This window comes from Gopherus flavomarginatus, chromosome 24 (genome assembly GCF_025201925.1).
Source record: "Gopherus flavomarginatus isolate rGopFla2 chromosome 24, rGopFla2.mat.asm, whole genome shotgun sequence".
Lineage (NCBI taxonomy): Eukaryota > Metazoa > Chordata > Testudines > Testudinidae > Gopherus > Gopherus flavomarginatus.
Genome location: NC_066640.1, coordinates 3,983,656 through 4,009,996, shown reverse-complemented (window position 1 = coordinate 4,009,996; position 26,341 = coordinate 3,983,656). Strand labels below are relative to the sequence as shown.

General features: G+C 57.1%; 1 protein-coding gene across 1 annotated transcript; it reads left to right on the top strand.

Annotated features, from left to right (window-relative positions):
* Nucleotides 1–522: 522 nt before the first annotated feature.
* Nucleotides 523–18,963, top strand: LOC127040078 (nuclear factor 1 C-type-like). The gene is made up of 3 exons (XM_050933847.1): nucleotides 523–786; nucleotides 4,823–4,908; nucleotides 18,796–18,963. Exons 1-3 carry the CDS (start codon nucleotides 678–680, stop codon nucleotides 18,922–18,924), a joined length of 324 nt encoding a protein of 107 aa, XP_050789804.1. The 5' UTR covers nucleotides 523–677; the 3' UTR covers nucleotides 18,925–18,963.
* The last annotated feature ends 7,378 nt before the right edge of the window (nucleotides 18,964–26,341 follow it).

Sequence of the window (26,341 nt, the reverse complement as noted above, 5' to 3'; positions counted from 1 at the left end):
GGTGCTGAGAGTGGGCACTGAGAGCGGGCACTGCGGGAGGCGGGTGCTGAGAGTGGGCACTGAGAGCAGGCACTGCGGGAGGCGGGCACTGAGAGCAGTCACTGCGGGAGGCAGGTGCTGAGACTGGGCACTGAGAGCAAGCACTGCAGGAGACGGGCACTGAGAGCAGTCGCTGCGGGAGGCAGGTGCTGAGACTGGGCACTGAGAGCGGGCACTGCGGGAGGCGGGCACTGAGAGCAGTCACTGCAGGAGGCGGGTGCAGGCGGGCTGGCCAGTGCAGGGCTGGTCCCAGACCCTGGATTCCCCACTCTGCCTCCAAGCAGGGCCCGGGCTTTGCATCTGCTCTTTTCCATCAGCTGCCCCAGCCGGTGCCTGAAGCTCGGCCCTCGTCCCTGTCCCCAAGCAGCCCCGGGGCCCTGAGGCCTCCACTCGGACCAGACCCCTAGGGCTCCCACTGCTCAGGGCTCTGCCCTGCTGCTGCCGCGGCCCCCACCCGCCGTGCCAGTGGCACCTGCGGCGCCGCGCCCGGGAGGGCCGGCTGGGGGCTGCAGGGCAGGGCACGGGCACTGGGCTGCTCTTGCTTCCTAACGGCTTGTGGTTTGTTTTTGTCTGTGTTGTGTCCCCAGTTAAATGGAAGTGGTCAAGTGAAAGTGCCCAGTCACTACATTTCTACCCAGATGCTGGCACCGCCACCTCCCCCTGGCATCCCCCGACTGGCTCTCTCTCCTGACACCAAATCCACCACGACAACTTCCGAGGGCGGGACAACCTCACCGACATCACCCAGTAAGCAGCCCGCGGCATCGCGAGGGGCCAGCCTGGCCCCGGTGCCATCCCCCCCGCCTCCTCCTGCCTCCCGCCCTCCAGCTCTGCATCCAGGCCATCACGCCCGGCAGGCACGTCAGGGGACGGGGCGTGGAGTCGTTTGGGAGCCAGGAACCCCCTGCCCATTAGAGAGCAAAATCAGTTGGTGTCTGGCAGCCTGCATGGAACGAGTTTGCTGGGTCTCCATTGGCTTCTTAGAGGGCAGATCTTCACGTCGCATCCCCTGCTTGGCCCCTCAGGGCATTCTCAGGGCGCCGAATGGGCCACGGACACTGAGCGTCTCTCTCTTGTGCCCAGGGTCTGCTCCACAGCCCGGGGCAGGGCCCGGTGCTCCAGCAGGGAGCTGGCCTTATGCTTCCCCAGGAGTAGGTCTCTGCTGCTGGCCACTCTGACCTTCCTGGGGAGGCAGGTCTGAGCTGGTGCTGCCGGGAATGGTCACTCTGTGCTGCTTCTCCGCTCTGCCTGGCAAACTCGCCTCCTTCACTGGCTCTCCATGGTGCATAGGTCTGTTTCCCACCGAAAGTGCTAGGGCTTTCAAACCCAGGATAGGTGGGGAAGCCGGACGCCGGGGTTCTGTTCCTGGCTCAGCCCCACACCTCCTGGCAGCCCCTGGGCAAGTCACTTCAGCGCTCTGTGCCTCAGTTTCCCCATCTGGAAAATAGCTGTGGGGGTGGAGCTAATACCTGTCCCACGGGCTGGCGGGGGGGTCCATTGGCTAATGGTCACGGTGCATTGAGCTCCTCCAATGGGAGGCATTAGGGAAGGAGGACGTAGGACTGATGGTTGGAGAATTAAATCCATGCATCCATTGGCATGCACGGTGCCCCGAGCTCCCAGTCACTGCATACGCGAAACTAAACAGCAATGGTGGAAAGCTGCAAACACACTGGAAACTTCAAAGGCAGAGAGTCCATGATGAGTCTAACGAGCCAGAGGCCGTGCCCTCGTTAGCGATGGTGGTCAGTGGCTAGTTCACCCATCAGCTCCCAGCCCATGAGGATTTGTAAGGCACTTTGTGCGCTGAACGTGTCTATGGGTCCAACCAGAGCCCCATAGAAATTGGGGCCCAGCTCCCTACATCTTGTGAGCAACAGAGCTGGAGCATTCTTGTGGCAGCACTGCTCAGCAGCAGCTGGTCCCTGCCACCCGGCATTCACCCAGCACGGCAGTGCGGGGGGGCGGTGTTTTGCCATGGAGTTCAGGGCAGGCTGGGGTCTCAGATGGGATCCCACGCCCCTCATGCCAATGTCACATCCAGTCCATCCCCTCCTGCCCCACTCCGTCCTGCCTGTTTAAAATATCCCTATCCATGGGCCTTGCCCCTCTTCATCCCCTTCTCCAGCTGGAGCCATCTACCCATTCCAAATGGTGGAGCTGGGCCATCCCATGGGCCTGGCACAGTGGGGCGCCAGGGCACAGCATCAGCATGTCAGAGTGTGCTCCATGGCAGAGGCCTAGCTCCCAGGGCACCGACACGGTCCCGCAAGAGGTTCCCGGCTCACGCTGCCATCACGTGTCATCACCTAGCACCTCCCAGTGCATTGGTTCAATCCTGGCCCCTCAGCCATGCCCCCCGGAGCATGCTCTGCTCCCCCGCCAGGCCACATGCCCCCTGGAAGCCCAGCTGCCAGCCACACCCCAGCGAGAAGGAAGCGGATCCTGACTGCCCTGCACTTCCCCCTCGCCCCTCGCTCGAAAGGCCGGCTGTGAGTAAACAGTTCCCCCACCAGCAAACCGTAATCGCCGACCAAGAACCCAGAGCTTGCTGATGGGAGCAAAGGAGGAAAGACTGGTCAGTTCTGCAGCCACCTTCCAGCTAGAGCGGAGGAGGCGCGTTTGGAACGAGCCAGCACCGGGAGGGGCTGCCTTGAATATTTCATCAGCATTGATGAATGAATTTTTCATCCTCTCCCTCCGGTCTGGGAAATAACCGGCCAGAGCGGCGGGACCTGGAGGCCCTCCCAAGCCCGGGGGAAAGGTCCCAACATCCCCAGAGGCTGGGGAGCAGTGGGAGAGCTGGCGGCTCTGCCAATCCATCCGCAGCCTGCGCAGTGCATTCACGGTGCCCCCTGGGATGGCGAAACGGCAGGGCTCAGCCCTGGGGGGCTCGTACCCACGCCCCCCATTGAGCCCCAGACCTCTGGCTCTGATAGAGCTAATGGGCCAGTGCGAGTAGATCGGTAGCACTATGGGCTCCTAAAGCGCTCTACACAGCCCAGCCACTGGAGGAGGCCAGCGAGCCACCCCATCAGCGTGGGACACAGACCCAACTGGTCTGCATGGAGGCTTTGGGACACGCCCCAGGGGGTGTCATGGAGTCCCTGGGCTATGCTCTGGAACTGCTCCCCACAAAGCCAGTCAGGACTTTGGGGAGCCTCCTCTCTCTTGGAGCAGACTGTCTTCAGGACAAGAAGCTCACACGGCTTCACCTCCTGGGTCTGACCTTGGAGCATTCAGCATCCTCTGCCCCTCCGTGCGCTTCCCACAGCGAGCCCGCCCCGGCGGGGTCCTGGGGAAGCCAGAGGGTCTTGCACCCCCACTTTGCAGTCAGACGTGACTCTCAGCCAGCCAGTAACACAGAGGTTTATTCGATGACAGGAACAGGGTCTTAAACAGAGCTTGTAGGTACAGAGAACCGGACCCCTCGGCCGGGTCCATTCTGGGGGGCAGTGAGCCAGACCCCCCCGTCTGCACTTCACTCCTCGTCCCCAGCCAGCTCCAGACTAACAACCCCCCCCAGCCCCTCCTCTCTGCTCAGCCCCTTTCCCGGGCCAGGAGGTTACCTGATCTCTTTGTTCTCCAACACCTTCAGCTGGCACCTTTGCAGAGGAGGGGCCCAGGCCATCAGGTGCTAGGAGACAGTGTCAGTCATTTAGGTGCACTGGCCTTTTGCTGTGCAGCAATCACACACCCTTATTCCACCACCTAGATATTAAGAACTGCATAGGGGACACTGAGGCACCAACACAGTATGCAGAGAAAACATTCAGAACATTCCCAGTTCGTCACAGGGGTCTCCCCAGGTCCTGGGGCAGCTGCCCTCAGCCCGTCTGATGCCTGCTCCCGTTCGCCCCACCCATGGCTAGTCCCAGGAGCACCAGGAGGTGCCTCCTCGCCCAGTTTGTATTAACCCTCCTCACGGGGCTGGGCCATGTCAGCGCAGTTCCACACCCAGCGCCAAGCAGAGGCTCTGAGAACCACAGCTCCCAGCATGCTGTGCTGCAACAAGCTCCGCCCCCTCATCTGAGGGCTGATTAAAATGCAGGGGGGGGGTAGTGGAGGACATGTGGCCTAGTGGGTAGAGCAGGGGCCTGGGAGCCAGGCCTTCTGGGGACCAGTCCTAGCTCTGCCACTGATTTTCTGTGTGGCCTTGGGCAAGTTGCTTCATCTCTGGGTTTCCCCACCGTTGGCGAGGGGTTGCAGATCGCGTTTTGCCTTGGGGCACGGGGCTTTGGGAAACTCCCAGATCCTGGCATGGGAAGTGCTGAGTGCTGTGTGTGTGATCCTGCTCTCTGCGGGGTGGGACTAGACCTATGTGTCGTAGTCCCTGTACTGCTGGTATCACCCTGCTGCTGCCCTGGCTGTGCGTAAACAGGATTCTAGACTCGGGGATCTCAACTCGGCACCTTTCGCCATCACTAACCATTCAGAGCAAGTGTATTTGAGACACTCCCACAGGACGTGGCTGCAGTCCATTCCCCAGGCCCTGCCATCAGTATCAACACAGAGGAAGCAAAACCCTTTGGGACAGCTAGACAAAGCAACCTTGTGGGTAGGGCGCCCATAACAAGGCAGTGTGGCCTAGCAGATGGAGCCCAGCCTGTGCCAGAAACGCCTGGGTTCTGATCCCAGCTATGTCCTGGGGTGACCTCGACCGTGCCCCTTTGCCTCCCTTCCCAGTGGTGTGCGGCCACCGGTGCTGGGCTGTGGTGACTGGTCAGTGCATCGGAGGTGACTGCCATTCGCCGGGCTAACGAGCTCTCGTTTCTGTCCCTAGCCTACTCTGCACCCGGCACGCCCCCTGCGAATCGTTCCTTCGTGGGATTAGGACCAAGGGATCCGGGGAGTATGTACCAGGCACAGGTAAGAGCTGCGTGCGCAGGGGCCACGCGGGGAGGGAGCACTGGCCTCCCAGAACTGCCCTGGCGCAGGGGCTCTTTGCCATGGCAGGGAAGGACTAGCAGGTCATGCTGGGCAGGGACCCTGCCTTCCAGTCATGACCAGGACTTGGGTAGGAAACAGCCAGCCCCATGGCCAGGCCGGGTGGCAGCATCCTAGTGGCTTTGCCCCACTGGCAACCGTCTCACTTTCCCCGGCGATCGGGTTCCCTGTGGTCCCATGTGGGATCAGGCCGGCCTGGGGGCATGTGAGCAGAGGGGCCTCAGGGGAGGAGCACGGCCAGGCAGCCTCTCAAGTGACAGCGGGCGGCATCCTGCCGGCTGACCGTCGGAGCCCAGCTCCCCAGGGCAAAGCGGGTGCAGAACCCCTCGGACGGAGCGGAGGGAATGACGGCCCAGCATGACAGGGGCGAGGGAGGCTGCTCAGGGCCGGAGTCAGTCACTTGGGGCAGGCCCAGCAGAAGGGGCTGGCTAAGGTGGCTTTAAGCCTCGGCTCTCTCCACACGTGAGGCCATGTGGGCAGCAGAGAAGAGCCACAGCGTGGTGCACCCCAGCCGGGCCCCAGCAGCAGCGTGGGTGCCGTGCCCTTCCTCCAGCTCTGTGCCAGCCAGGAGAAAGCTCAGGGGGGCATCGGTACCTACTTTAAGGGCCCTCAAAGCTAGAGTGGCCCAAAGGGACCTGGGTGTATCTGGGAATTGGGCTCTCTCTGGGTGCTGGGGCGGCCTGTGCGGGTGAGATTTGTCACAGGCCGTGACGCCCGCGTCTGACGCTGGTACAGCAACGCGCTTGGGTGGTGCCCATGCAGCCACGCGTCTCCCAGCCCAGCCGCGCATCTCCCTGGGCCTGAGCATCCCCCACGCTGCCTCGCCGCCTTCGTCTCAGTGCATTCTGGGAGAATCCGGGCAGCTGTCCTGTCGTGCCTCAGCAAGGGGTGATGTGCCCAGGGACACGTGCGCAGAGTGGCACCAGCGTGGCAATGCATCCTGGGATTGCTAGTGCACCGAGAACAGGGAGCAAGGCAGAGCCGCCAAACCCAGGAGCCAGCCTGGGCCTCGGGCAAAGCGACACCCGCTGGGCTGCTGTGGGGACTAGCCCTGCTCCAGCCAGTGAGTGTGCGGGCACAGCCCATGAAGGTGTATGACAGGGCCCTGGTGTGCCAGGCGCTGGCCCTGTCTACTTCCACACGGTGAACTACTAAAGCAGGGTCCCGAGCTCGCGGGAGAGAAGCAGGGTCCCACTGCTGCCAGTCACTGCGAATCCCCAGCAACAAGACACCGCCTTAGAGACAAATCCCGCCCAAGTGCTTGCAGGGCGGAGGAAGGCCAGGCCGGCGGGGGGGCTGACAGATTCGCACTTAGAGGCCAGCTCGCTGGGTGGCAATTACAGCCTTTGACCACTGAGTTGCTGGTTCAAACCCAGCCAGGGGATGGTCTGGAGTGGCTGCTGTGCAGGGGGGTTGAGGAGCCTTGTTGCTGCCCTCACACCACTGCTGAGGGGGCTGAGAAGGGGGGTCCAGGGTTGTGTGGGTCGTGGAATCTGGGCTCCACCAGAGAGGGGCCTTGCTGCCGCCCAAGCTGGGGAGAAGGGCCCACTGTGAAGCCAATGGAAAGACTCTCGTTGGGTCTGAATTGAGCAGCAAAGGGCAGGAGGAGGTGGGTCACCCAGCCTGGCCCGGTTCTGAGCTCACTCCGGAGCCCATCCTGGACTCTGCTCTCCATGTCTTGGCTCTGCTCCCGCCTCCCTCGCTTTCCCAGCCTCCGCGGGCACTGCAGCTGCCTGGAGCCCAGCTCCCACCTTGGCACCCGACCAGCACCTCGGAGCCTCGTAAAAAAACATGCCACTAAAAAAAACTTGGCAGCTGGCGCTGAGTGGCTGTTGAGCCTCCTCCCCCTGGCCAGATTGGCACAGCCGCCGCTTGGCATCTGATTGGCTGGCTCTGTAGCGTGATGGCCGTCAGCCAATGGGATTCCTCCGGCGACGTTGGCACCTGGCAGAGATGCTAGGTGGAGCGCGGCTGGTGGTGCAGCGAGGAGCCGTTACCCTCCCCCCAGAACCCCCACGTGAGCTCGGTCCGGAAGGGGCAGCTCTTTGCTCTTAAAGAAACAGGGGCTTAAAATAACACACGCCCCCCCCCATGCCGTACCCCCAGCCCTGACTCTGCTGCTGGGAGTGGCTGGACCCTGGCCTTGCCTCGGGCACACACACGGCCCCATAGGCCTGGCACAGCTGGAGCTGGGAGCTGGAGTGTGGATTTTCAGCTACTTTTAATTAACATCGCTTATTATTTATCCCATAATTCATTAGCTGTGTTTGCAGGCACAGGGTTCCCAGGTGGCGCCATTCCCTCTGGGTCCCTGCTCCTCGGCCATGCTGCCTAGGGGCCACGTGGCTTTAGGCTGGCACCGCAGTTCTTTGTGCAGACTGGGCGGCCCCTGGCAGCCCCATCACAGAGCCCGTTGTGCTCGGTGCTTTACGCCCACAGAACAGAGAGGCCATCCCTGCCCCGGCGCTGGCAGTCAGATATGTGAGGGGATAGTGCTGGCAGGGAGACAAGGAGACACGGCACAGCTGGCACTGGGGGATTATTACAGATCGGGGGATGGGGTTTCTAAGCATCTGAGGATGGGGTCCTAGCCAGGGCCCTACCCCGGGACCTGCTTCTGGGATTTCCACAGGGCACAGGATTCCTTGTCATGTCCCATCCTGAGCGGCTGCTGTTAAACGTCATGCTCCACCCCAGAGGGGTCGCGTTTCAGCAGCTGATGGAATGAGCCCAGCATCTCCCTCCCCTCAGTGATGGGCATTGGTGGGTCTGTGTCTGAGGAGCCTGGGGGGAGCCCCACCAGGGGAAAAGCCCTGCATCGGGGCTGGTAAGGCGTTCGCGTGCTAAGCAGGAGTTCTAATGATGAACACATCAGCTGGGTGCCTCTGGAAACCCAGCTGTGACCCAGCAGAACAGTCACCTCTGACACAAGTTAGGTAGCCACAGCTCTCCCAGTGGTGCTGGCTTGGCAGCCTCTGCTGCTCTGTGTTCAGCCACAGCCTGGGGGGGGGGCGCACGGGGAGAGCTCCCCTGCAGTGCCCAGAGCACTGCGAGGGGGCAGAGGACACTGTCAGGCCTCACTTGGTCCCTGTGCAGTGCCAGCCAGGCTGCCAATTAGCGCCAATTGTCCTGGTGCCATTTGTGTGGCGGACAGTTGGCAACGAGGAGCCGACGAGCCCTGTGCTGCCGGGAATTCGCTCCCCCTCCGCTTTTCCCTTCTCCGTTTGTCCACAGGTTGGCAGACCGAAGGCAAGGACTGTTAACACTGATCTGTTTGTCTAGTGTCTCCGGGGAGGTGGGAGGCTGGGAGGAATTCAGGTGAACTGTGAGCTCATTCATTGTGGTTTGAACTCCCAGGGAACAAAGGTATGTGCAGAGAGCCCAGGTGCACTGCGCTGCCGGCTGCCCGCGTCCAGCGCTCCGCGCAGCACTGGCTAATGTAAACTACAGCGCGGGGCTCTCCGCCAAGGAGCCTGGGCACTTCCAGAGAACGCCAAGCAGCTGCTGACCCAGCAAAGAGGCGGCAACACTCATCACCATCAACTCAAACGATTAACAACATTAATCGCAATTCATCGCCCTGTTAAACAATAATCGAATACCAATTGAAATTGATTATAAATATTTTTGGATGTGTTTCTACATTTTCAAATAGACTGATTTCAGTTACAGCCCAGAATCCAAAGTGTACAGTGCTCACTTTATATTATTATCTTTGCACTGTGGGAAAGGTGAAGAAAAGAAATCGTATTTTTCAGTTCATCTCATACCGGTTACTGTAGTGCCATCTCTTTATCCTGAAAGTGAAACTTACAAATGGAGATTGGTTTTTGTTGCTGTGAGGAAGTGGGACTGTTCTTAATGTTTCCTCTGAATACTGTGGGGGGGCCTCAGTTTCTGGCCGATCCTCTGTCTCCTGGCAACTAATGGCCAGGCCCTTCCCCGCTGCAAGGGGATGCTAAAGGTGTGGGAGGACAAAAAGGTCAGGTGACCTCCTGACCCGAGAAAGAGACAAAGCCCAGAGGAGGAGGGGCTGGAGGAGGTTTCAGTTGGGAGCTGGCTGGGGATGGGAAGTAAGGGCAGACATGGGTGTCTGGCTCGCTGGGCCCAGGAATGGACCCGGCCGAGGGGTCCGGTTCTCTGTACCTACAAGCTCTGTTTTAGACCCTGTTCTTGTCATCGAATAAACCTCTGTGTTACTGGCTGGCTGAGAGTCACGTCTGACTGCAAAGTGGGGGTGCAGGACCCTCTGGCTTCCCCAGGACCCTGCTGGGGCGGGCTCGCTGGGGGGAGCGCATGAAGGGCCAGAGGATGCTGAATGCTCCAAGGAGAGACCTAGGAGGTGAAGCCGTGTGAGCTTCTTTCCCTGAAGACAGTCTGCTCCGAGGGAGAGGAGGCTCCCCAAAGTCCTGACTGGCTTTGTGAGGAGCAGTTCCAAAGCATCGTCCAGGGACTCTGTGACAGTTGCATATCTCAAAAACAAAACAGTGTAAAACTTCAGAGCCTCCAAGTCCACTCAGTCCTACTTCTTGTCAGGACTGGCGCTAGGGGTTTGAGCTCCCTAGGCGGACGGCAATTTCGCAGCCCCGCACGCTGGTCCCATGGCTCCACTGGAGCTGCCACAGTGGTGCCTGCGGAGGGTCCGGTACTCCGCGGCTCTGGTGGAGCTGCCGCAGTGGTGCCTGCGGAGGGTCCGGCACTCCGCGGCTCTGGTGGAGCTGCCGCAGTGGTGCCTGCGGGCGGTCCGGTAAGCCACACGAGCAGCCGACCATCCACAGGCACGACTGCGGCAGCTCCACCGGAGCCGCGGAGCACCGGACCCTCCGCAGGCACCACTGCAGCAGCTCCACCGGAGCCGCCTGCCGCCCCCTCCGGCAAAACGGCACCCACCATTTATTGTGGCGCCCTAGGCGATTGCCTAGGCTGCCTAAATGGTAGCGCTGGCCCTGCTTCTTGTTCAGCCAATCGCTCAGACAAACACATTTTTGTTTACAGTTACAGGGTCCTACCTCTAATCCCCCCCCCACCTCCGTAATGCACTTTCACAATGAAGAGATTGCGCTACAGACCTTGTGTGAGGTGAATTGAAAAATGCCATTTTAAAATCTTTTTTACAGAGCAAATATTTGTAATCAAAACTAATAATAGAAAGTGAGCACTGGGCACTTGGTATTCTGTGTAGTAAGTGAAATCAATGTATTTGAAAATGTGGAAAACATCTGAAAATATTTAACTAAGTTGGTATTCTGTTAGTGTTTAACAGTGCAATTAAACCTGCCATGAATCGGGATTAATTTTTTTAATCGTTTGACAGCCGCAGGCTAAACCCAAGGCCCCGAATACCACGTGGTCCTTAGCAAAAGTCGCACCCCATCCCCATGGTTGCTCTCTGCCGATCATGCTGTTACATTACTCTGAAACGTGTGTGTGTGCGCCCTCTGCTGACTGGCTTCAGAAAGGGCTCCACTGGGTGTCATAGCCTCTGTAGGGCTCGTGGTGGCATTGGCTAAAGTGGCAGGGCCTGTGCTCTCAGTGCCGCCAGACCCAAGTTCCATTTCCCACGGTGTCCCGCGTGGCCGTGCCGCATAGCAGAGGGATGGCTGGGAAGCCGCCGGTACCTACAAGTGTAGTTGCAGGACATGGTGCATGGGATCCGCTGCCCGACTGGCTCCACAGCACCATGCTGGGCTAGCGAGTGGTGGGAGGCCAGGAACAATCCAGGCAGCAGTGTCGTCATTCACTGGGGCGGGGGGTTCTTCTGGCTGAGCCGCCCCTTCAGCAATGGTGGAGTGCTGTGCTCTTCCCTCCGGATCATGCCCGATGCCTCGGGGTGGCACTAGGGGTGCTGTGGTGTGGGCAGCTAGGTGAGCAACTCAGTAGGGCCCCTTTGACCTCTGGGTTTAGCGCTGCTGGGGGGTGACTGGGTAGGAGGCGCTGTCCCCTCAGAGCCCCCGTGCGGTACCAGGGGAGCACTGTGGGGCACTCTGCCCTCCAAGTCAGTGCCACCCCCATGACCAGCTGTGGAGCTGCAGGATGCTCTGCTGGTGATCCTTGGGGTGTCGCTCTCCCTCCTGAGCCCCACCTACCCCATCACTCCAGAGTGCAGCAGTGATGCATGATCGACACTCCCAATGTCACCCAAACGCCTGCGTTGTCCTTGGCTCCAGCCACAGCTCCCCGGCTTTCCCCTTCGTCCGTCTGCTCCCCACCTGGGCCCAGCCAGATGCATTTAAACCTCAGAGGGAAATCAGATCTTCAGAGCAGTTTCATATCTGGAGCTCCAGCCACCAGCAGCTCCATCTCGGGGAACAAACGTGCCTTGTCTCCCTCTCGTTCGTGCCCACTCCCCCAGCTCCTCTCTCTGCCTCAGTTTCTCAGACGTTTCCCTGGGGCCGGGGGCAGATGCAGAAACCCAGTGAGTCAGTTCAGTTCCCAGCAAGCAGGTGTCACCGAATGGCCCCCAGTGGCAGTGTCAGAGGGTCCGGGCCTGGACCCCCTGACATTGGGATTGCACTCAGCACCGGGACCCCTGCCCCGCGGAGACACATAGTGTGGGGGGGGCTCGTGCTGCCACCTGCTGGGGAAATGCAGAACTGCAGGGCAATCACCTCTGCCAGTGTCGGTGGGAGCTCAGAGCCCAGACATCTCCCTGTCTCCTGCTTTTCCTAATTCTGGCCTGCATATTGTCTGTTTGTGAAGCCTGGCGTCACCTGTTTATTCCCCCCAGGGATTCCTGTGGCACCCCAAGAGACTGAACCCCAACGCCGGGGGAGGAAGGGAATTTTAGATCCTTTTTATACTAGGAAAGTTGCACCCATTTAAATTGATCCCGTTACAAACCCTTAATCTAGACACATTAGGTGAACTAGATAAGTTCCTGGAGGACACGTCCATCAATGGCTGTTAGCCAGGATGGGCAGGAACGGTGTCCCGGCCTCTGTTTGCCAGGAGCTGGGAGTGAGCGACGGGATGGATCACTCGGTGATTGCTGTCCTGTTCATTCCCTCTGGGGCACGCAGCACCGGCCACTGTTGGAAGACAAGATACTGGGCTGGATGGACCTTTGGACTGACCCAATATGGCCGTTCTTATGTTCTTATTTAAAACAGTTTAACACTGGCCTAAACCAGTTCAGTTTGCGCTGGCAAATTACAGGCTTAAGCTAAACCAGTGTAAGTAAGAGTTAAACCAGTATGAGTGTGTCTACACATTGGGGTTCATACTGCTTCCCAGAGAGGAGGTTTGAGTGGATTCTGTGAAATCAGGGCCACTTTTCTAGCCTGGACAAGACTTGAGCCAGACTGATGGCAAACATCATTGCTTGTGGTTATTTAACTCCAAGGCCTAACGATCTCTTGGGAGACAGGAAATCTTTGAGATAGTCACCATCTCTCCCCCTTCAGTTAAGGGGCATGAGACCACCTGATCCACACCTGAGACCACCCTCACAGGAAAACCAGGGAAGATGAGATCTCAGTGCCCCATCTCCCCTGCCCTTGACCCATCTCCTACCTCCCCACACCCAGGCCTGGCTCCTCACCCCACTGCATTCCCACCAAGCCGTGTCCTCCTCCTCCACGCTGCCAGGGGGGCACTGAGCACACAGCTCCCTGCCCTGGACTCCAGGAGCAATTGTAGGGCAAGTCCCATTTGTCCCTTGAAGCCCCAGGGTGGAGCGTGCTCAATGGCTCCTTGGGGGTGGCACCTGCCCAGCCCCCTCAGCACAGAGGAGCTGTGAGGGGCTGGAGCTCAATCTTCAGAGCATTTAGCTGCCAAACTATGACAACTTTGACATGTCTCTTCTGGGCATGTGCAAGCTGAGATTTCTGAATTTGGGCAGATTTTCATGGGGATGGCAGAATGCAGCTCCCTGCAGACGCGCGCACACACACACACATACAGGTACACACACACACACACACACCGCCAAATTTCAAGTCCCTGCTGCACAGCACCGGGACACCAGAGCTGCTCAGCTAAACAGCTGGAAGAATTGTTTAGCATGGGCACAGCGATGGGTTTTCCCCAGCCTCACTCGGAGGAACGGGTGAACCGTTTGGGCTGGAATTTTCCTTAAAAATCCAGCCCTGAGCAGAGACCTGACATGGGAAATTTCATCCCGGACAGTTAAAGTTCGTCACAATTGCAATCGACTGAAAACAGGGTCTGATAATGGGAAGTGTTGGACAATCAATGGGGCTGCCTGCCTGCCCTGCCAGGAGTGGATCCTTTGCAGACCCTTCTTCACCCCAGAAGAGGCATCACCCCTTTGCAGTATTCCAGGAGGCTGATCTCCTACCCACAGATCCACCCTGAGCCCACCCTGCTCTCAGCCTGGGCCTGTCGTCCTGGCCTCAGCAGCAGGCCCTGTCTGTGGGGTCCGTCCCCCCGCAGGAGGCGCTCGCTGCATGTTCTAGCGAGGCTGCCAGGATCCCCCAACCCATCCAGCAGGACGTGGTTTCCTCGGTAATTTTCCATTCTCTGACACTGTGCAGCCAGCAGACACGGAGCTGGCACAGCATGGAACTTTCATATAAATGAGTCAGTCCAGGCTCGGAGCTGGGCTGCTGGAGCCCCAGGGAGCCAGCTGCAAATAATTCATGGTGCTCTCCAGCAGGATGGAGGCTCAGAGATGTCCCTCTCCCCCAGCAGGCAGACAGGATTTCAAAGAGGGGCTTGGCCCAGCCCCCTCTGGCCCCTGGAGCAGCAAGAATGGGGTGAGACGGTGCCGCAGGCTGAACCAGGGATGCTGTGCATGGTGCGGCTTGTCTGGTGCGCCTGGAACCCCCAGCAAGACGCTGGAGCCATTTTCCTGGGGTCACCTCTCCGCCTGGGAACGAGAGAGGTTTGGTTCCCAGGTCAGATCTGAGGGGCTCCGCTGAGTTCTCGTCACAAATGGTTTCCTCTCTCAGCCGCTCGGTTTCTCCAAACGACTCAAGTGAGAGGGCTTCCCTCGGGCTGCCCCAGGGAAACATCTGGGTCTGGGACCAGGGCCTCAGACCACAGCTGAGCCAGCCTGGGCTGCATAGTTAGGGGAGCACCCCCAAGCCACCACGCCGGCGTGCTAGGCTCTGTACACGTGGGATGAGACACTCCCCCCTCCAGTCTAACCAGACAAGCAGACAAAGGGGACGAGGGGAAAGACTTGCCTGAGCAATGGCAATCAGGAATCGCACCCAGGTTTCCTGAGTCCCAGGCCAGTGCTCTACTCACTAGACCGCACTGCCTACCTCGGCCTGTGGGCCTGCCTCTCGCTGGCGCTGCCTGTCTTCAACTGGAAGAGGCAAAGCTACGGGGATATCTGAGCAGAGCCTGGAGGAGCCGGTGCCCCTGTGACGCTCTTGGGCAGGGCTGAGCCAGGCACAGAGGGTGATGGGGAAACTGAGCCCTGTCACCACAGGCAGCACAAAGGGGCACCGTGTGCCCTGTTCACACTCCTGGCAGTGAGGAGACTGGCTCCCAGCTCCCATCCCCCTGACTAGGCCCAGCAGTAGGGCCAAGACCCCAAAGCAGGGGCAGGGGATCAGGGACCACTGGACCTGGATCATCCCCTGAGCACAGACAGCGCCTGCAGCCCCAGCCCCCAGCTCTGCTCTGCAGGGAGAGGCTGGGAATCTGCCAACTGCCCAAGCGAACCGGCCGGATTTCCATGCCAGGCTGTTATTGTGCCCCGGGCTGCCCACACGGAGGAGCCGGGACTGCCCCTGCCACCCTCCAAAGGAAGAGACCCCTCCGGCCATCTGCCTGTGCGGGCTACGGCTCACGTCACCCTCTGGGGTGAAGCACAACAGCTGGGAAATCTTGCCCAGCAATCTCACCCCAAGGCAGAGGGCAGACGGCAAAGAAGAGTCTAGAGTCCAGGGGCGGCTGCCCGGAGCCATGCAGGGGAGGCTGGCTGTAATTGCCCCACAAGGGCATTTGGCCCAGCGCTTGCAAACAAAATCCCAAGCAGCATGGGATCCTTGATGAGCTCAAAGGATCAGGATCTTGGGTTTACACCTCATCTCGCCCAGAGGGACGCGCCTTCTATTGGCCCCTCCGCCCGCCCAGCGCCGCACTGGGGTCAGCAGTGGCCAGGAGGGGGAGCGCCCTCTATGGAGCCCCCCATTCCCTGCAGCACTGTGGATTTGCTGTGAAGGTCTCTTATCCAAGCACTGCCCGGGCTGGCCTCCCGGGCGGTCCATGCTGGAATGTCGGTCCCAGCGTTGCCCCAGCCCACTTCAAGGGAGCTCAGATTCGGAGCCTAATCCAGATACTTGGTCGGCCACGGAGGTCTGAGAGCTGGTGGGATGGCCTGGCCCAGCTGCAGGCCCCAGGAAACGGCACATGTTCATCCATGGATATACCAGAGGAGCCCGGGGAGCCATACGCTGCTGCCCCATCCTGACGGTCTGAGGCCCCTCCAGAGGAGATGAGATCTTGATTCAAAGCCGCTGTGGAAGTTGAAATGCCGGCGACACAACCAAGCCAAAGCGAATATAGGCCAAGGCTCAGACAGCTGCAGGTCAGGCACCCTGGAGGTTGGGGGCAGGAGCTCCATCCGCACAGGATACACCGTCTGGTTCCTGCTTCCGCTGCCTGGAGCAAGCTGATGGATTTTGCATGGACCATATGGCGAACTGGCCTGCCCCGGGCATGCCCTGCCAAAGCCCAGCAGAGGAAGAAGTTCCCACTGGGCCTCCTTAGTGCAGAAACCCAAACCTCAGGCAGCCAGAACCCCAGCTTACGGGGGGCAAGGGATGAATGTGGGCAAATCACGTGAGGAGCAATCAGCGCCGGTTCTGCACTGCCTGGGCACATGCTACACTGGGTGCTGCCCCCTGCAAGCATCACTCGGTGTCATCCACAGCGCAGGTACAGCAGCAGGGCAAGCTGCCCCCCAACCCCTAAGGCTGCTCTAACTTACCTAGGGTCAGGCCGGACCTGGACAGCTCCACAGCCACAGCTCTTCCTGAGACCCTCACGCTGCAGTATCTGAGCACTTCCCACCCATCAATGAATTAACCCACCAACCCTCTGGGCAGCAAGGCAAGGCTGTTATCCCCACTGTACAGGTGGAGAAACTGAGGCACAGAGAGGCCAGGCGACATGCCCAAGGTCACCCAGGAAGTTTGTGGTAGAGCAGGGAATTGAACCCAGGTTCCCAAGTCCTAGACTGTCACTATCCATTGGTGCTTCCGTCTTCTCTCCCCCACAGTGTGGGGCTGGGGGGGATCTGGTTCTCCAGTGTCCTACACCTTGTGTCCTCATTTGCACCAGTGGCAAGTGGGCATAAGTTGCTCCCAAGTGGGGACGATGGCAACACTTGGCACTGGCTTTGCCCAGGTGACCCGAGGTGCAGGGCACTGGAGAACCAGGCCGGGGTAGCCCAAAGTGGCTTCAAGCCACCTTCACCCCATTGCCCTCACTTCTCTCCAGTCCTGCCCCACTGCAGGCACAGTGGCACCGACCCAACTCTTCCCGATGTCAGTGAGCTTCGAGCCACGTGGGTGCGGGTCGAGGCAGAGCCCTGCATTGGAGGGTTTCAGTCCCGGTCGTGGGAACCACCATCCCCACAGCTAATGACGTGCTGGATTATCAGACCAGCCTGAAGCTAATCCTCTCTCCAGCCCGGGGTCGGGTCACTCGCTGATGGTGCTTCACCGTGCGTGACCAGCACGATCGGCCTGCTGGTGTCACACGCGCACACCTGTGCAGAGGTGTTTGAGGTGGGCTTGCAGTGGCAGCCGCCTGGTCCAGATCAGCTCAGCTTTCTCCTCAGGGTTCCCTCGCTGGCTTCTCCTTCAATAAGACAAAATACCCCCCCCCAACCCCCCCAGGGAGCTGCTAGTAACTTTTATCCATCCCCAGGGGATATTCATTGCATATCCAGTCAGCTGCTGATCTTGTTAGCTCTTGATACATCACCTTTGTATCACACTCTAACCCAGGGCTGGGATTTCCAACCCTTATCTGAGTGCTAGGGGAGGAATCAGATGGTGCATTTGACCGAACCCAGTGTTAAAAAGGGGAAGTCCTGACCAAATGGAACTGAATTGATCGGGGGCAGGGGTTGGGACCCTACTGTGATAGTAGATACACAAGCACCAAATTGCTTCTGTGAATCAAAGTCTCCTTGTTTTAGAGATTTCCAGAAACCTGACAACTGTGGCAGCAGCCAGAACTGACCCCTTCCTAATGGGCCTTTCTATTTTCCTCTGTAGATTGGACGTTGCATTTGTAACAGATTCTTTTTGTCGCTAGCCACCTCTTTTACTCTAATACGGCTGCTACTCTGAAACTCTTTTACTCTGTTGGTCAGCCATGGCAGCCTTTTTCGGGGCCTCTTATTGGTTTTAGTTTTTTAATCTGGGGCCTACATTTCGTTTGAGTCACTGTTATGGTGTTTGAAATCACTTTCATGCAGCTTGCAGGCATTTCACTCTTGTGACTGTTCCTTTTCACATCCGTTTAACCAGCCTCCTCATGTTTGTGGAGCTCCCTGTTCTGCAGGTAAATGCTCCTGGGGTGGGTTACTTTGGTATTTCTTCCCCTCACCCCCAGGATGTTACCTTGTGGGCGCTCTTGGAGCAGGTCCTTTTTGCCACCTGGGCCTCTCCCGGGTGGGTTCCAGGACTAGCTGTTTCAAGAAGCAGCCATTAACGGTGTCTAGAAATGTGTCTCTGCACCCCGTCCTGTGGTGACATGTCCCCACTCAGTATGGGGAGAGATGAAATCCCCCATTGTTACTGGGTTTTCTGTTTTGTAGCCTCTCTAATCTCCCTGAGCCTGTCACAGTCACAGTCACCATCCTGGTCAGGGGGTCGGTAATTCATTCCTACTGCTCTGTGCTTATTCACGCATGGAATTTCTATCCACAGAGATTCTCTGGTACCGTCTGATTCTGATTTTCACTATATTTGACTCTGTGCTTCCCTTCACATACAGCACCGCTCACCCACCAGCGCAGCTACTCTATCGGTCCTGTATATATTGTACCCCGGTATTACAATGTCCCGGTTATCATCATTCCACCAGGTTTCTGTGATGCCGCCTGTATCAATAGCCTCATTTAATACCAGGTGCTCAGCTTCACCCATCTTAATATTTAGACTTCTAGCATCTGTGTACAAGCACGTAGAACATTTGTCACTAGTTAGTTGTCTGCCTTCGTGTGATGTCATTGAATGGGACTCTTTCATTTGACTGTTTCTCTGCAGTTCCTACCTGCACTTTATCAACCTCTATCCCCTCCTCTCTACTAGGATGTAGAGAATCCCCTTCAGTAAATCCTCCCCTAAGGGATGTCTCAGAACCATGTGTTTCTGCGCATCTCTCAGCTCCCCTCTCCTCGATGAACGGTTGAATTTGCCACGCCAGCAATCTGGTTCTGTTTTGGCTTCCGTGCAGCCCATCCTTCCTGTACAGGCTCCTCCTTCCCCACATGGTTGCTCGGGACCTAATAAACCTAAACCCGCCTCCTAGCACCATCCATGCGCTGGGGCCCTGCAGTTCTGTCCGTCTTACTGGCCCCATGCGTGGAACCGGAAGCATTTCAGAGAATGCTCCCAGGGAGGGTCTGGACTCAAATCTCGGACCTAGCAGCCTAAATGTGGCCTCCAGGACCTCCCTCCTACCCTGCCCTGCGTCACTGGTACCTACATGTAGCACGACCACCAGCTCCTCCCCAACACTGCACAGAAGTCTGTCTAGAAATCCACAACATTCGCACCCAGCAGGCAATTCACCGTGTGGTTCTCCCGGTCATCACAACCCAACTCTCTAATAACCAACCCCCCATTACTGTCTCCTGTCTCTTCCTAACAACAGGGTCCCCTCCCCTGGAGGGTTTTCCTCAGTGCAAGAGGACACCAGGACATCTTCTGGAAGGAGGGTCCCAACTACAGGACTCAGTTTCCCTCTGTTCTCCTTCCCCGAGACTTTCACCCTCCCCAGTAGCACAAAGTCTGCCAGTCTGGGGCTGGGCCTGCTCTGCTGTGTCCCTGGCTGTCTCCCTGAGCTCCTCCAGTTCAGTCACTCTGGTCTCCAGAGCTGATACTCGGTGTCCGAGGGCCCAGAGCTGCATGCACCAAATATTCATGTACGGATGGGTTCCATTCAGGGCAATAAACTGGATACCCCCACCCAGCTGCTGCCGTCTGCCTGCATTATTTTGACTCTTCCCCAGGGGTGGAGGGGTGTTTGTTTGTTCTTTGTGTGTGTTGCATTATTGGCCTAAGTTTAGAGAATGTTTATTAGAGTGTGTTTGCATCTCATGCTGCCTCACAAAATAGATAGATAGATAGATAGATAGATAGATAGATAGATAGATAGATAGAGGGGGTGAATGGGGATAGATAGATAGATGGATGGGGTGGTTGGGGATAGATAGATAGATAGATAGGGTGTATGGGGATAGATAGATAGATAGATAGATAGATAGATAGATAGATAGAGGGGGTGGATGGGGATAGATAGATAGATGGATGGGGTGGTTGGGGATAGATAGATAGATAGGGTGTATGGGGATAGACAGATAGATAGATAGAGGGGGTGGATGGGGATAGATAGATAGATGGATGGGGTGGTTGGGGATAGATAGATAGATAGATAGATCTTTCATCCAAGGATTTCAATGCACTATTATAACATGAATGAATCCAACTCGCCGAGAGACAGCTGAGTTTTATTAGCCGTGGGCAGTGACGTTCATCGCTTGTGTTCGCACTGATTTGTATCACAGCAGCGCCAGTGCAGCTCGGGATCCCATTGCGCCAGGTATGCAGTGAGAGGCCATTCCTGACCCAAAGAGCTGGCAAGGCTAAAAGACGCGGGTTGGGAAGGGAAATTGAGGCATGGAGCAGGGAAGTGATGTGCCGAAGGTCACATGGGGGCTCAATGAGGAAGGAAGAGGCCAGGGAATCCAGGCGGGGAGAGCCAGAGCCCGCTGCCTGCAGCAGGAGGGTCACGCCCAGAGCCGTCTGGTTGCCAGTGGAAACTAGACATGAGGTAATCGCGGGATGAACTTGAACTTGGGGGATTTAGGGAGCAACACAGAGGAGGCCAATCGAGGGCAGCAGCGATTCTCTCAAGGCTGCAGGGCAGGAGCCCTCTCAGCCCCAGCCCCTCCAGCCTGGCTGAGCACTCCCCGACCCGAGGCCTCAGCTCCAGGCAGGCACGGTCTGTCGGCGGGACGCCCAGCACAGGGACGGAGCCGGTGACTCGTGGGATTGAGAGTCCCGGCTCTGGGGCCCTGTGCGGGGGTAGGAGCCGGAGGAGTTTGTGGCAGGGCCCTCGCTGGTGCTGGGGCGCGGCTCTAGATTCCGGAGCCGGTTCTGCCCCACAATGCACAACCTTGGCAGTGTCTAGGGGCTGTACACGTGGGGCCAGATAGAGAATGGCCAGGCATGAGGGAGGCACCAGCAGCCCACGCTGCCCCCCCCCCAGCCCCTTGGGGAAAAATCACCCTGCACAATAGCAGCCGAGCGCAGGGAGGTTGGAGTAACAGCTCCTCCAGGAGGTCTCAGTCGTTATCTAGTGGGTGCTGCCAGGCAGGCTAGGCCTGATGCTATGCAGGAGCTTTGCCAGCGATCTGGACGTGACCATGAAATCCTGCTGGTGACGTTTGTGGGTAAGGCAGGATTGGCTCAGTGGTAACGAGCGCCGAGAACAGAGCAAGCTGGGTCACTTGCCCAGCTCTACAGCGGGGAGCGAGGAAGGCCGGGCTGGGGTCTGGCTCTGGAAAGCAGCGACCCTAAAGGAGTTAGGGGTCAGAGTGGACCAGCACCCCAGTGTGAGGCTAGTGGGACCTGTGGCTGGCTAGAGGAGCGTGGCAGGGGGGAGCAGGGAGTTGACTGTACCTCTGCGCCTGGCGTTGGTGAGTCAATCCTGGACACCGCATCCAGTTCTGGGTCTGCAATTTAAAGAGGATGGTTAAAAACTGGGGTGGGTGCAGAAAAGAGCCGCAGAACTGGTCTGAGGGCTGGAGGGAATGCCCAGCGGCGCGGGACTGGTGGAGCTCGGTCTGGCCTGTTAGAAAGGAGATCAAAAGGGCACTCGATTATAGCGTCTAAGCACCGTGGTGAGGAGAAACCCAGGGCCTAAAGGCTCCGTGATCTGGCAGAGCAAAGACCAATGGCTGGAGGTGAAAATCTCCCATTGCAACGCGTGAGAGAAACAACTCTGATGTCACTCGCCCCGACGGGGACGGGACTCTCAGCAGAGGGGGAGCCAGGCACGCAGTGAAACAGGGACAATGCACTTGCCCAGTGCCGGGGTAACGGGCTCAGAGGTATTGGCTGATCCAGCTATAAAATCTGTGGATCAGTATGTGGGGCTGGGCCACGGCACAAAGGGGCCCTGGGCTGTGGTGTGGCCCCCCAGGTAGTCCCTGCAAGGGAACAGACTGCGTGTGGGGCTGCCCCTTTCCTGGACCCAGCATTGCTGCCCCCTACTGGCGGTGCTGGTGGGGCCTCCCCATGCTGGCAGTGGTGCAAGAACTGAGCCTCCATCCCTGTCTCGCCCCGTCAGGGTGGGGGCTGGCACCCAGGAGGGGTTTGGCCCAGCGCACTGCACTCCCCTGCACCCCGACACACAGCGAGGGGGAAATATGCTGCGGATGCCAGCAGCCTGAGCCCTAACACCGAGGTCGTTGGTCTGCTCGGGGCCAGATCCTCAGCTGGTGTAAATCTGCAGAACCTCTGCTGAAATTCCCTTTACACCAGCTGACCACGCCTGGCCCACTCGCAGGGCTCGCGTACCCAGCTCGCAGGGCTTCGGTTCCCCACAACAGACAGGCAGGCGAGCGGGGCAGGGGCTCTTGGCAGGGAGAAAGTCTTGTCTAGTGGGCAGAGCACCGGATGGGAACTCAGGCAACCTGGCTTCCAGTCCCAGCTCTGCCATGGCCCTGCTGGGTGACGCTGGGCCAGGCACTTCCATGCTCTCTTTCTCCACCTGTTTGTTATCTGCATGTACAGCCCCTAGCGCACGGGGCCCTGCCTGGGGGCTCTTACTAACAGCTGTGGAGAGCGGGAGAAAGCCCGTCCCAGGGGCAAGCTGGGGACACTGAGGCAAGGGCAGGTGCACTGTGCATAACCACCCACCGGGACATTGCCATGCGGTGCCTGGGGCTGGGGGAGCTGGAGAACTGTCCATGCCTTTGCATTAGGGCACTGCTCCCCTCTCCCCATCCCTCGCTGTATTTAGCCATGGGGGGTGGTGATGAAGAACTGAACGTTTGTGGGGAAAGGCAGCAAGGAGCATAAATCGTGACAGGAGCTATTGGGAAGGGAGGAGGGACCCTGGCTGTGCATGCAGGGCCACTGACGGGCTTGGCTCCGCTGCTCTGTGGCACCCCTGGCTGGGGCTGGCAGGAGGGGTCAGCCCGGCCCTATAAACCACACTCCCCTTGGCTAATTGGGGCAGGACTCAAACCATACCTGAGCCCTGGCTTCTCTGCAGCAGGCGGACGCCACCCGCCTCTGGGGTTGGGTTTTGGAGGGCAGCTCGCACCGCGGGCACCCACCCAGTGCCAGCTAGCGAGGAGAGAAGCTCTGTGATTGGAGAGGAAGCTGGCAAATTACAGGCCCCTGCTCTGAGGAGCAGAGGCAGCCGTGGTACTAATGGAGACTTTTACATCCCTTCAGTCCCTCTCCTCCCCCGCTGGCATACCCCACGGCTGCCGCGGGGTGGGGGGGGAGCTGCGGACAGAAGAGTGGCAGGGGGCTGTTGGCTTCCCGGCCAGAGGTCGCATCGAGTATGTAGCTCATAGAGGGGACCCTGCCCTGAGGACTCACTCATGGGCCTTGGGCCCTGGTGGTGGGGAAAGTGGGCCTGGGAGGGCTGCTTTTCCCTGTAGGGGGCACCTTGGAGATCCCAGTCTTGTGCATAGGCCTGGAGCACCCATGGAAAAAAAATAGTGTGTGTTCAGCACCAGTGGGCCCCACCAATCAGCTCTCCCCCCCAGTGCCTCCCGCCCACCACTGATCAGCTGTTCAGCAGCAGGCAGGAGGCCCTGGGGGGGAGAGGGAGGAGTGGGGCCTTGGGGGAAGGGGTCGAGTGGGGGCAGGGCCTGGGGCAGAGCAGGGGTCGAGCACCCCTGGGGAAATCAGAAAGTTGGCACCTCTGCACCCAGGGATGCTCTCTGGAGGGGGGGCTAGCAGGAGGGAGGAGGGCGTGACTCCAGATCATCTGCGAGGGAAGAGCTTGTACTGAGAGAGCTGAACTATGCTGGGTTTGCTCAGTGCCCGTGTGACTCAAACACTCGAAAAACCCTTGGGAGAAAAACTCTCTGTGTTAAAAAATGTAACACTCCAGCCCCCTGTCGACTGAGCCAGCCCCATCCTCCTGCTCCTCCCCAGGAAGTCTGTCTTAGGTACTTATCTGGCTCTCATCACCGTAGCCTCTGGGCATCTCACAGTCTTCAGCCTCATAACGCCCCGTGAGGCCGGGATGTGCTCTTATCCAACTGCACAGAGCAGGCACTGAAGCCTTGGCCCTATTGGAGTCAAGGGCAAAACTCCCATTCAGCTCAATGGAGACAGCTGTCGCCACCCAGCATTCAAGTCTGTGGTATAGGAGGGACCTGAACTCAGGTCTCTGGAGTCTGAGGCTCATGCTCTAACCACTGGTCCATGCTCCCTAAGCCACCCACAGCAGAAAACATCCTGTTAAAAAAAATCAGCCCTTTTCCCTCATAGATTCATAGACTTAAGATCAGAAGGGACCATTATGGTCATCTAGTCTGACCTCCTGCACAATGCAGCCCACAGAATCTCACCCACCCATTCCTGTAACAAACCCCCTAACCTATGTCTGAGTTATTGAAGTCCTCAAATCGTGGTTTGAAGACCTCAAGCTGCAGAGAATCCTCCAGCAAGTGACCCGTGCCCCACGCTGCAGAGGAAGGTGAAAAACCTCCAGGGCCTCTGCCAATCTGCCCTGGGGGAAAATTCCTTCCTGACCCCAAATATGGTGATCAGCTAAACCCTGAGCATGTGGGCAAGACTCACCAGCCAGCACCCAGGAAAGAATTCTCTGTAATAACTCAGATCCCACCACATCTAACATCCCATCACAGACCACTGGGCATACTTACCTCCTGATAATCAAAGATCAATTAATTGCCAAAATTAGGCTATCCCATTATACCATCCCCTCCATAAACTTATCAAGCTTAGTCTTGAAGCCAGATGTGTCTTTTGCCCCCACTACTCCCCTTGGAAGGCTGTTCCAGAACTTCACTCCTCTAATGGTTAGAAACCTTCGTCTAATTTCAAGTCTAAACTTCCTAGTGTCCAGTTTATATCCATTCTTTCTTGTGTCCACATTGGTACTAAGCTTAAATAATTCCTCTCCCTCCCTGATATTTATCCCTCTGATATATTTATAAAGAGCAATCATATTCCACCTCAGCCTTCTTTTGGTTAGGCTAAGCAAGCCAAGCTCTTTCATTCTCCTTTCATATGACAGGTTTTCCATTCCTCGGATCATCCTAGTAGCCCTTCTCTGTACCTGTTCCAGTTTGAATTCATCCTTCTTACACATGGGAGACCAAAACTGCACACAGTATTCCAGATGAAGTCTCACCAGTGCCTTATATAACGGTACTAACACCTCCTTATCTTTACTGGAAATACCTCACCTGATGCATCCTAAAACTGCATTTTCATATCACATTGGCAGCTCATAGTCATCCTGTGATCAACCAATACTCCGAGGTCCTTCTCCTTCTCTGTTACTTCCAGCTGTTGTGTCCCCAATTTATAACTAAAATTCTTGTTATTAATCCCTAAATGCATGACCTTGCACTTTTCACTATTAAATTTCATCCTATTACTATTACTCCAGTTTACAAGATCATCCAGATCTTCCTGTATGATATCCCGGTCCTCCTCTGTGTTAGCAATACCTCCCAGGTTTGTGTCATCCACAAACTTTATTAGCACAGTCCCACTTTTTGTGCCAAGGTCAGTAATAAAAAGATTAAATAAGATTGGTCCCAAAACCAATCCCTGAGGAACTCCACTAGTAACCTCCCTCCAGCCTGACAGTTCACCCTTCAGTGCGACCCATTGTAGTCTCCCCTTTAACCAGTTCCTTATCCACCTTTCAGTTTTCATATTGATCCCCCATCTTTTCCAATTTAACTAAAATTCCCCATGTGGAACCGTGTCAAATGCCTTACTGAAATCGAGGTAAATTAGGTCCACTGTGTTTCCTTTGTCTAAAAAATCTGTCACTTTCTCAAAGAAGGAGATCAGGTTGGTTTGGCACAATCTACCTGTTGTAAAACCATGTTATCTTTTGTCCCAATTACCATTGACCTCAATGTCCTTAACTATTTTCTCCTTCAAATTTTTTTCCAAGACCTTACATACTACAGATGTCAAATTAACAGGCCTATAGTTACTCGGATCACTTTTTCTCCCTTTCTTAAAAATAGGAACTATGTTAGCAATTCTCCAGTCGTACGGTACAACCCCTGAGTTTACCGATTCATTAAAAATTCTTGCTAATCGGCTTGCAATTTCATGTGCCAGTTCCTTTAATATTCTTGGATGAAGATTATCTGGGCCCTCCGATTTCGTCCCATTAAACTGTTTGAGTTTGGCTTCTACCTCGGATGTGGTAATATCTACCTTCATATCCTCATTCCCATTTGTCATCCTCCCATTATCCCTAAGCTCCTCATTAGAGACCGAGGCAAAGTATTTGTTTAGATATTGGGCCATGCCTAGATTATCTTTAACCTCCCCTCCATCCTCAGTGTTTAGCGGTGCCACTTCTTCTTTCTTTGTTTTCTTCTTATTTATGTGGCTATAGAACCTTTTACTATTGGTTTTAATTCCCTTTGCAAGGTCCAACTACATGGCTTTTGGCCTTCCTCACTTCATCCCTACATGTTCTGACCTCACTAAGGTAGCTTTCCTTGCTAATCCCTCCCATCTTCCACTCCTTGTAGGCTTTCTGCTTTTTCTTAATCACCTCTCTGAGACGCTTGCTCATCCAGCTTGGTCTACAACTCCTGCCTATGAGTTTTTTTCCCCTTTCTTGGGATGCAGCTTCTGAGAGTTTCTCCATGAGAATCCCCTTCCCAAGAGGCCCCCAGTCCTGAGTGGCTGCCCTGAGGCTGCTGCAAAAGAGCAAGGTCCAAAGGGCACGTTCAGGTCACTTTTCCACCTGCTCTTCTTGAGTTGGAATAGGCTGGGCCTCGGGGGAGACAGAAGAGCTGCTGGATCCCAGCTGGGGTGAGCATGGAGCGGGAGATACATCAGAGCAGGATTATCAGCCGGAGCTGCCAGGACTCCAGGGCCCTGGGGCCTGTTCCTCTCAGGGCCACACTTCTCAGGCCAGTTCCCACATGGGATCCTCCTGC

Coding starts and splice junctions, on each gene's coding strand:
- LOC127040078 (XM_050933847.1), top strand. CDS start 678: ATGCTGGCACCGCCACCTCCCCCTGGCATCCCCCGACTGGCTCTCTCT. Junction 787..4,822: donor AACCTCACCGACATCACCCA/GTAAGCAGCCCG, acceptor TTCTGTCCCTAG/CCTACTCTGCACCCGGCACG. Junction 4,909..18,795: donor GGAGTATGTACCAGGCACAG/GTAAGAGCTGCG, acceptor TCCTAACAACAG/GGTCCCCTCCCCTGGAGGGT.